An 11,147-nucleotide genomic window follows, 5' to 3' on the forward strand; every position below is an offset into this window, starting at 1 on the left:
TATTCAACTGCTCACCGGCCAAGACCGCGAACTTCCGCTCTCTGACCTCGGCATTGGTATTTTCTATATCTCAGATCTCAGGACCTTAGCGATCTCACTGACCTTTTCTTTGTGCAGGTATGGCGGGTGGTGAGGGTTCTAGGAAGCGGAAGAAGGACAAAGAGATCTCCCAGAAAATAAAGGAGATGAAGCGTTCGGAAATGCTTCGAACACCTGGTCATGAACCTGGGGAAGTACAAGGGGACCTGCCTCAACCCTCGGGTCCGCCGACCGCTTAAGCTGTCCGATCTCCTCCTAGATCGGAAGAGCAGCCTCCACCTCTTCCAATTGTTCCAAGCACAGAAAGGGGTCCTTCTCAATCTTCTGCGAGGGCCTCTTCTCATGGCGCTCAGGTACTGATCGATTCCCTGAAGAATAACCGGACTGTTCGGGAGAACCCCGGTTTTGCCAAAGTCTTGGGGTCTTCCATCTTCCTTCGGGAGGATCGGGACAGGCTATCCCCGAACAGCCTTGATGATATCTTGACTCAATCCATGAGCCTGAACGTGGAGTGCCTGGTGAATCAGACCATGGTTCGAGAAAGGTTCGTGCAGGTAAGGAGATCGGGAAGAAAAATCGAAGTGGCTTTCCTCCGATCCCAACTCTCATCCGCTCAGGATTATATATCTCAAGTTGAGGGGCGGGCGAAGTTTTATGAAGACAAGCTGGCCGAACAGTCTCATGTCCTGGCTGAAAGGAATCGGGTTCTCGGAGAAGTCCAGGCGCTACAGGCCAACGAAGCTGCTCAGGTTGCTCAACTCATCGAGGAGCTTAAGGAGAAAGACGAGGAGCTTAAGGAGAAAGATGAAGAGATGGTGACGGGAATAGCCGGAGCCTATGTGAATGCTCACAAGGACCTCTTGGTCGAACTCCAGAAGCGTTACCCAGAGGAGGACTTCTCTTGGATGGCCGACCTGGCTCCTGGGGGCGACGGTGAGGACAGTGAGGAGGAAGCCGAGGGTGAGAGAGAGAGTGAGCAAAATGTAAATCAGGCTGGGGGTGATCCTCCAGCTGAATAACTTGTACAAAAAAATGAAATGAAATGGAATGTCTCTTTTGTTCAATGAATGGATGTGATTGGAAAATCTCTGAATTGCCTAAGTATTTGATTGTATGAGCATAGCGAAACAAGAACTAAATGCAATTATTAATCTAAGTATAAGAGATCGGAAAGCACAATAAGCATGAGATCGGTGGGGAAGAAATGCTGAATGGGACTTGATTAAAATTGAAAATTTAACTCGAACACTTAAGATCGGAATCCTCATTAAACCGAACCAAAACCTTAGCTCTTAAACTTTCGAAAGGGAGATCGGCAATAAAACTGGTAAGAAAAGATCTAGTGCCAGTTCATTTCGTTTATCAGGAATATACTTGACGGGTCCTGAGTTTCGACAATGGGTTCGAGAGATCGGTGAGCGATAGACTGGTAAAGCTTTGACTGATGCGAGAACTTAACAATTTGATTTAATTCTTTGTGAGGAGAGATCGGAATTGTGACTGCCTATCAAAGAGGGATCAGAAATGTGATTAGCTGTCCAAAGGAGACTTAGTACCGGGGATCGGTTTCAAAGTTTTATTGATTTTGGGGATCGGCCAAAATATGGTGTCGACAGTGGTTAGAGTAGCATAACTCGAATGCTAGTAGAAGTGTTAGGCAGAGTGGTTAGAAGATAAAATCCGAGTAGCATAGAAGTGTAATGACTTAGCAGAGACTCTAAAAGATACAGTTAGCTAGTATAGTTGTTAGGTCAAGAAAAAGAATGGAGCTAGGGATAGAATAGTCAAAGTTCTGTTTTGGGTAAGATGAAAGAAAAAATGAAAGGATAAATTGAAGGGCACATAATGGAAAGAATGAAGTTAAGATATAGAGTAGGATAGGTGTTATTCTTGGCAAGGTAAATGACAAGGACGGAGGACCTAGAATGGGACCACATTAATGAGCATAGTGATAGAGGTATGAAACCCAATAGTGTGATACTCATAACATGACATAGTTGGGGTAGTGCCAGAGGCTAGAAGGTGGAGCTTGGAATTGCAGGATTAGATCATACTCTATCTGTTCCCTGTTCCTAAGGTGAGGTGGGTAGCAATGGGATAAGATTCCTTTAACCTATTAACAGTAAGAGAAAAGTTAGGCAAAGAATGCAACCTGAGCAAGTTGCGACTAGATAGTATACAATGGTGTCCTAAACTATCTTGTCAGGTTGAGGGATGAGGCTAGTAAATAGTAACTTGATTAAGATTAATGTAATGGATCGTATAAGTATGATGAGAGAATAGAAGGGTAGGAAATGACACATAGGCATTAGGTTAGGCTATTAAGATAAGGAGAAGGTAGTTAAAGGTTTGTTATGAATGTTAGGCAAATGCCGTAAGGGTGATCAACAGAGTCACTTTGTAATAAAGCAATAATGACAGAACAACAGTAGGGATAGAATGGGAAGCAATAGGTATAGATGGTTATAAATTGCTAGAAAGTTTAAGGATCAAAATAATAATTATAGGTAAGGGTGGAGTTAGTACTGGAAGAATCTATTAGTAAAAAATATCTTTCAGAATACAGCAAAAGTTAGAGGCACAATACATATGATGATAAGTATTAAATAGAAAATGAATATATGCGAAGTTAATAAATTATAAAATGTTATGTCAGTAAGGACGGCGGTACAGTAGAGGGCTCATGTGGCTGATACCTTATAGGTAGAGCACAATTTTGCAAGGTGATGATAAAATTTAAAGAAAAAAAATCAAGAGACATGGGTTAAATATTATTTTACAGAATCGTATGTAGTGGACTGTAGGAGGATATTTCTCTTTCTCTTCAAGTTTAGCTCATGCTTTTAGTTTTAGAGGGTTATATAACGAATGGAGATTGAATCAAAGTGACCTAGTTATTTGAGAGTTTGGTAGGAACCAGTTCATACATAATCTTCTGATATGAGAATGATGATAAGTGCATACCTAATGTTAAAGATGGGTGGATGACTAAGGTAGTGACAGAAGTTAGATAAAGTTAGTTACTAGGGCTTGTAGCCTTTCTAAACTATAAGCTAGAGAGAGTGCTATTTGCAGATAAGATTTAATGGATGAAACTTTTGCTGATGGATAAATTTAAGGCTGAAGTTTGGAAAGCTGTGGGCAGTTGATGTGGCTATATCAAGGAGAGTGAATACGTAAAATATCTTATCTGAGATTGTAGTGTAACCCACATTTCCCATTGCCATGTTAGTTCCGATGGAACTTATAGGTTAAGGAGCCCCTGACTAACAATGATGAGCAATTTACTATAAAGGTTAGTAAGGAATAATAATGTTCTAAGGGTCAAAGGGATAATAATGTTCTAAGGGTCAAGTTGGGGAAGGAGGAACAGCAGGAACCTTCCATGGTGAATTACATGTGTTGTAGAGCACAAGTAATAGGTTGACACTATAGTGTTATGCTATATGAAGGATGTGTTAGTAGGAACAAATCACAACGTTAAAATCCTATAAGTAGTGAAGCTAGCAATCATGTTAGACTAAGAAATAAATAAAGGCTCAAACCTGATGTTGAGATGGACATCTTCAAAGGAAGAGGCACAAGAGTGAAAAAAGAAAACTCAAGAAAAATAATAGGTTAAGAGAGTAGTGGAGCCTCGATCTAAGTGCTAATGTGTTGGAAAGTACGCCAAATAGTAAGAAAATTTCAGGTTGAAGTCAAACAACTCTCATTCTAGAGAAATAAGAAATGATGAAGTCGTGCTAACTAATTTGTTCTATAATACATAGACTTTTGTCATGTTAGAGGAGAGACCCAGTTCACTTTTCGATGTCTATAGACGGTGTAAGGAATGTTTGGCATTTGGATGGAACTCTATATAGCTGATTACCTATGAGATAGGTAGAAGTTGGTACAAGGACCTTGTTAGTGGCATGAAGTAAGTGGGAAGTTCACAATATAATGGAATTAAGAAGTACATGTGCTTTTAACATGAAAAAAAGTTTTACTAAAGTTTCAATGGCCGACAGAACCAGTAATGACCTTGGATAAGGTACGAGTAAAGGTAGTTATTTCAGAAGGGCACATCATGAGACTTTGTAAAACAGACAGTATGAGTCACATCTGTGCGCCACAAAGATTGGTAATAGAAGAGAATAGATATTAGAATTTTAAGCTACTACACCAAAGTGCAGTGCAAGAATAAAGAGTATCAAAGATGTTAGAAAAAGGTCAACGAGTAATAAAGGTAAGAGTTTCGCAACGAAATGATAATGACAGCTAGGACACTACAGCAAAATCAGACAGCAGTAGAACAAGACCTATAGCATACGAAGAGTTTGAAGAATAAAGTGCTTTAATCATCTCTGCATAGCTGGAGAGGTAAATACTCACACCTGTCTCAATAACCCTCTTTTCTTTATACTCTGTTTATTCGAAAATTCGAAGACGAATTTTTCTTAAGAGGGGAAGATTGTAATAACCTGATTTTTAAAATATAAATTTCATATTTTTATAGCATTTTAATCTTATTTTAATATTATCTAACTAATTTATAATTTTTGTAAAACTTTCATTTATGCATTTTTAATGTTATTTATAAACATATTTCATAAATTATTTAATAGTTCAATTTTAATTGAAATGATTAGTTTTATAAATTAATATTAAATCAATTATCAAAATATATTATTATATTATTGCCAATCTTGATTCTAATATTTGATTAAATTGTTATTTAATTCGATTATTATTATTATTATTATTATTATTATTATTATTATTATTATTTTGTTGTTGTTGTAATCTTACTTAAAAATCTAATTTTGGTAGTTAATGCAATGTCGATTTCTATTGAAAAACAAGTTTGGACTTAAATGAAAAGCTTACAAAACTTTAGGGATTTATTAAGTAATTAGAAATTTAAAAAAGGAACATCAAAGCGCAACAGCAGCTCCCCCCCCCCCCCCCCCTCCTTCATCTCTCCCATTTACTTTCTCCCCCTCCCCCTCTTCTCCATTTTTCTGGCAGCCCACAAACTGCCACTGCCGGCGAGACTTCCTACAACTCCTCCTTAGCCAAAAGATGGCGGCGCACTGTAGGATGATGAGAAACAGTGGTTGCCGACAAGGAAACGAAGAGAGAGAGAGGAGAGAGAACCGATTCTTCAAGGCCATTTTCTAGCTGTTCCGGCCATCCTCCGGCCACTCCACGGGTCCAAATCGACACCTCTCAGCCCAGGGAAAAATTTTCAACTAGTGGCAGCTCCTATGGTCACCAAATTTATGCAAATCAAGGATAGAGAAAATGGGTATTTTTCAAGCTTTCCGTCCACTTTTCTGATGATCCGACCATTGGATCGAAAATCCAAAACCACCAATAGACTTAGAGCGATGAAACCTTCAAGATGGGATTGACCCCACTCCAATCGGACATCATTTGAAAAAGGCGATCATTGAACAGTCTAGATCGCTTGGTGAGATTTTTGAGCCTTTTCAATTCATGTAAATTAAAAATAATTTTATGATAATTACTGAAGATTTTTTTGCTTCGTTTAGGTACGATCAGATCGATGATAGCTTACCGGCGTTCAGAACCAAGTTTTCGGCTAGATCTAGCTACTCATCCTGAAACATAGTCAATATTACAATCAATCCTAGCGTTTTCAGACATTCTAGATGCGTTCCAGATAGCAGAATTTGCAAAGGTAGTCTCAAACTTAAGTTATGTAACTTTTTGCCTTGGTTAAGCTAGTTGATAAATCTGTAAAATATTATTGGCTTAGTAAAATTAAGTAAAATAATTTTAATTAATACAAAGACGATTTAGAGAACCTCTAGAAATATTTTTATAATTTTTGAAGTGCTAAAAAAAATTACTTAGACTGGAGAGGAGTTAGGGACCCGAGCTGGAGTTCGAAGGATTAGCCTAGAATAAGATTTTTGTAGGCTCCGAATGAGCATTATAATTATTGTTGTGGGTCTGGCCCTGTGTTGTTATTGCTGGTTAAATTTTATTGTAGGGAGTTAGGTCCAATTATAGGAAAAACTTTGCCAAAATTTCGGCAAGATCTTAAGAGTTATTGTGATTCTGTGGTTTAAATTAATTATTTAATTTTATCAGTCTTTTGATAGAGGTCAGTGTGCATGTTTAGATGGTTGGTGTCGATCGTTTTCTCTTTCCAGCCGAATCAGCTACAGTCCAGTCGACTAGTCTGTGAGTTGGATATTTATTATTTTTGCAATTTCAATATTAATTATATATCTGACATGCTCATGCATTTTATAAATATTTAATTATGCACATCTATAGTTAATATATTATAAGCATTTTGATTGTTGTATATTTAATTATTACTATTTATTTGTGACTGCAGCTTAAGGATAATTCAGAGTTGTGTGCGTGTGTCGGCGTGCGCGTGGTATGATATTTGATATGTGTAGGACGGGTAGAATGGCTGGAGCTTGACTTGCTGAGACCCAATCCTTTTTATGGATAAGTCGAGGTAAGTGTGGCTTTGAATTGATCTCGTTGACCCCTACATTTAGATTATTAAACGAAAGTCTGACTTGAGTTGATATCGCTAGCAGATATTGAATGTGTGTCTATATATATATATATATATGTGATATACTAGGTGTGTGAGTAGCTCCAAATTAACTTCTTATGCGAATATTAGGTGAATTACTTATTTTACGTGTTGGATGTGCATTTCATGATAAGATTGCATTAGTCTTAGATAGTTATAGAAATTGCATTTATAATTAATATCTAAACTCTCTGAGTCAAACGCTCATTCTTGTTCAATTATTTTTCCCAGGTTGCGAGAGGAGCGTGTTTATTTTTTCGAGTCTAACCTACATTTTTCCTCCCCAGGTTGTACTTCATAGTTTAATAATTTCTTTTGTCTACTTATTTATTTATTTAATTATCTGTTTAATGACCAGCACTCCACTATAATATTGCGTTATGTATTTTTGGTATTTAGTAAATGAAATTTTTTTATAATATTTAAATAGTTTATAAATAATGGCATCACGGTTAATCTAGACTCTTCGAGCTTTAGTTTCTGATAGTTATCGAGTTGAGTTGGCTCAAATAAAAATATAATATTTTATTTTATGTGCATGTTGGGCCTTAATTTTAGCCTTGGTTATGTATTTGGGAACTGCAAGGCTGACTACGGGCCTCTGGAGTTTTATGCCGACCTAGGTCCTAGTATCGGTTCGGCCCAGAATTTGGGTTATGACAAAGTTGGTATTAGAGCTAGAGGTGAGCATTCATTTCAAACCGAATCGAACCGAACCAAATTAAGTTATGAAATCGAATTACATATTTTAGAAATCAAAGCGAACCGAAATGGATGAAAAATTGAATCGAAATGAACTGCTCTATTTCAGTTCGGTTCGGTTCAAATTGATCGGTTTTGATTTTTTATTATTTTTTAATTTAGACTTAATTTTTAAGTTATTTGATCTGATTTTGATCTTGATTTGAACATAATAACCATTAATCAATGAAATTAAACAATATATATATATAATTCATAAATTCCCCATAAAAATAAATCAATTGAAAAATCAATAAACCTATTCTGTTCGGTTCGGTTTAATCGATTTTTTTTTATTTTCAAAATCGAACCGAACTGAAATAACTAAAATTTTTATAAGATAAAATCGAACCGAATAGAATTATATTAAAAACTAAACCAAATTACCAAATTAAGGTGGTTCGGTTCAGTGTATTCGGTTTGAACTGAATAATGCTCATCCTAATTAGAGCTGACTTCTCTCAGTATGATGTAGTTCAGGGACGAACAAGGCGGAAACTGGTGGGCCTGTAACATGCCGTGCGGAAAGGAATGTCTCGACTGAAGCGGCCCTCTTTAAGGGACAAAGCTTGCTAGTGTTCTTGTCTAAATGGAGAGCGGAATGAACCGAGTCCCACATTGGAAGGGGAGGGAAAAGTGAAGGGTTATATAAGGTAGCAAACCTCTAACCTGGTTATGTGCGCTTTTGAGCATCAAAAAAGAAGTCTAAGGGATAAAACCGTGTGGTCCAGTGGGCCAAGGCGGATAATACTATTTAGTTCTAAGGAAGGCGTTACAATACAACATATAGAAGCATCATTCTCTTCTTTAATAGAAAACTTTGTTATTTTTGCTCTCTTTATCTTTATTGATCAAGGGCCAACCACCCCCCCTCTTTCCGTCTTATGAGAAATCAAAGAAAAATCCTAATAAGTCAAGAACAATAAAAGCACAATAATTCTTCCATTCTCATATATCATTAATTTCTTTCTCATTTGCTTACAAAATCAAAAACTTACAACTCCAAACCTTTTTTTTTTTCATTTTTTTTGCCGTCCACTCGAACAATCTCTCCTCTATAAAACCTAAGCTGCAATTTATTAGGGAACTAACAAAATTTCAATCACTAGACACAAAACTCAGGATAAATTCAAAAATTTAAACAATAAAGCATCTCCATTGACCGCTACATGCACTTTACTATATCAAAGAAGCAATGTTCATCCGCAAACCATTTATCTCTTGAAAGAACTTGAAATAATAGATTTGATTTTCTATTCTAGACCTACTTATCGTCATCGCAGGTAGGATTTATTGAGTCTAACTTACTCCAATTAAAATTTAAAGGGATAGAGTCTAACTTACCCCAATTAAAATTTAAAGGCATTAGTTACTATAATTAAAAGTCAAATGGCTTATTTTTTTACTATTGAATTAAAATTAAAGTGTTAATTTGAACATTTTGCCTTTTATTTATTCATTAAAATTTAATTTATTAATTTTTTTAATACTATTAGTTAACGAAGTTAATTTTGAACTTTGTTTTACCGAAATTAAAAATTGAAGGGCCTATTAAAATATAAATTTTTTGAAGGTTTAAAATAAATATCAAACTTTAATTAAAGGGTCAAAATATACTTTTTGTTATGAGTTTTCTTTGCTTCCATTTATTATAATTGGGATAAGGTTCTAATGCTTTTATCAAACATCACCTTGCTTCTAATGTTGGACTAAAATAATATTGGAGTTAAATCACATGCATAGATATTTTTTTATTTTTTGTTAAGACAATTCTTACTTAGATTTAATTTATTATAAATTTAAAATATAAATCTATTTAAATTGAAACATTTATTCATGCATCTTTGAGAAGACATTTGAAGCAAGAGGCTTTTTTTGTAACCTATGTCATGGATCATATCAAAATAAGCTTTTCTCATCAATGTTATAAGAATAACATTTTATTTCAAAAAAAAAAAATCCATTGAAAGGCAAAAACATTAAATAAAGAAAAATAAAACTAAAATTTCACACCAGGAAAAGGAAGTCGAAGACTGGAACTGCGTGATTATGTTGGGATTAATTCAAAAAGACTCAGACAAACGCTTTAAGGTACTCGTCAACTGTAGTGTATTTGACCTCAGGGTAAAGCTCCGAAGCCTCTACTCCAAATGATTCCTCAATCTCAAAGTTGGTCTGATCTCCCTTCACAAACACCGAGTGACCAAGTGCGTATATTACATTCAATGGGAAGTCCGCCTCTGCAAGAAACCATCCAAACAGAAAATGTCAACCTTATTATCCTAGAAGCTTGCTAATTGGGCACTCCAAGATTTACACTAGTGTGCGTTTTATTAATTTAATTTTGAGTAAAGGCTTACCTTGAATGTTCTTGAGAAGTTGCTCTTCAGGAACATAGATCCTTTCAAGGGTTTTGCTGATCTTCTTCTCCCACAAGGACACAAGATCATTGAAAGAATAGATGTTGGCTGGAGGTCTAATGTAGAGGATCTTGTTCAAGGTTCTTGGATCATCCACAGCTTTTATAGTATAGGTGGCGATGTCATCTTCCTTGTTGAAAATTGCTGCAGATCAAATTAAAGATGGAACCAACTAAGAATTTTCCTCAACTAATTCATATCAGAACAGTTAATCACAACCAAATTCAGGTTTGTTTTTTCATTTTTTTTCTACCTTTGGGATTTCCATCACCCAAGATGACCACTTTATCTCTTGGAGGAGCTGTAGCTCCAAGCTGGTTGAAACTGGGAAGCAAATACCCAGCAAAAATGTTGGAAGCCACATAGGTGTATGGAATTCCTGCAGCCTCAATTGCTCGTCGGACTTTAACCTTATCGCCAAACGCTGATTTTACTGGCTCAACAGCATGAACATGATCCACATCATTTCCGAACTCTGAAGGGAGGAATCTCTGAGAACAGAGCGTAAATTTTCAGAACAGAGGCCACTAAACAGGAGGAAGAAGAGGAAAATGAAACAGAGCATACCTTAATGTTCCCAGCTTCTTTAATGGCACCGATGATCTTCACTTGATCAGGTACTTGACCTTGACCTACTGTGGAAATCACCACATCTACTTGCTTTATTGCCTTCACCAAACTCTGGTGATCGTTCAAATCTCCCTGCACATATCAGACAATTTGCTTTAGTTTTATGACAATTACATGAAGAAGAAGAAGTAGACGCGGGGAAAGGATGATTGAATAAACATACAATGAGGAAATTGACGCTAAGGCTCTTGAACTTGTCGACGATAGTGGCCTTGGCAGGGCCAGAGAGAGTGGATTCTCTCACAAGAGCAAAAGTTGGGTGACCTAACTTTGCGCTGGCTTCCACTATGTGTTTTCCGATGTACCCAGTTCCTCCGATGATCAGAATCTTGCTCTTTTGCGCCATTTTCTGGACTTTTCTGTGAGACTTAGTTTAGACAAAGATAAGCAGAGAGACGATGATGCGTTAAAAGGAAAGCTGAAGAAGAGAATTTATACAAGCAGTATGTCCATGGTCAGGTACTCATCTCCGAATTTGCAATCGTACCACCAGAATTAGGCAAAGGCTTTGATTTAACGGTCAAATGCCGGTAACCGAATGACAACTTATTTACGTTAAATATTTGATAAAAATATATTTAATTATTATTATTATTAATGTGTAAGAATAATTAATAATAATATATATTATATAATAAAATAAATAAAATATTATAAATTTATTATATTATATTTTTTTATTTTATTATTAAATTAAATATTATTATTTATTATATTATTAAAATAAATATATAATTATTAATTTATTA

At 35.9% G+C, this 11,147-nt stretch overlaps 1 protein-coding gene across 1 annotated transcript; it reads right to left on the bottom strand.

Annotated features, from left to right (window-relative positions):
* Positions 1-9,245: 9,245 nt before the first annotated feature.
* LOC110664810 (phenylcoumaran benzylic ether reductase POP1) lies at positions 9,246-10,887 on the bottom strand. The gene is made up of 5 exons (XM_021824670.2): positions 10,562-10,887; positions 10,336-10,470; positions 10,022-10,259; positions 9,709-9,912; positions 9,246-9,588 (listed from the first exon to the last, which is right to left on the bottom strand). The coding sequence occupies exons 1-5, from the start codon at positions 10,742-10,744 to the stop codon at positions 9,422-9,424; spliced, it is 927 nt and encodes a 308-aa protein (XP_021680362.2). The 5' UTR covers positions 10,745-10,887; the 3' UTR covers positions 9,246-9,421.
* Between the last annotated feature and the right edge of the window lie 260 nt (positions 10,888-11,147).

Source organism: Hevea brasiliensis, chromosome 1, assembly GCF_030052815.1.
Source record: "Hevea brasiliensis isolate MT/VB/25A 57/8 chromosome 1, ASM3005281v1, whole genome shotgun sequence".
Classification (NCBI taxonomy): domain Eukaryota; kingdom Viridiplantae; phylum Streptophyta; class Magnoliopsida; order Malpighiales; family Euphorbiaceae; genus Hevea; species Hevea brasiliensis.

Coding starts and splice junctions, on each gene's coding strand:
- LOC110664810 (XM_021824670.2), bottom strand. CDS start 10,744: ATGGCGCAAAAGAGCAAGATTCTGATCATCGGAGGAACTGGGTACATC. Junction 9,913..10,021: donor GGGTGATGGAAATCCCAAAG/GTAGAAAAAAAA, acceptor TTTGATCTGCAG/CAATTTTCAACAAGGAAGAT. Junction 9,589..9,708: donor ACTTCTCAAGAACATTCAAG/GTAAGCCTTTAC, acceptor GGTTTCTTGCAG/AGGCGGACTTCCCATTGAAT.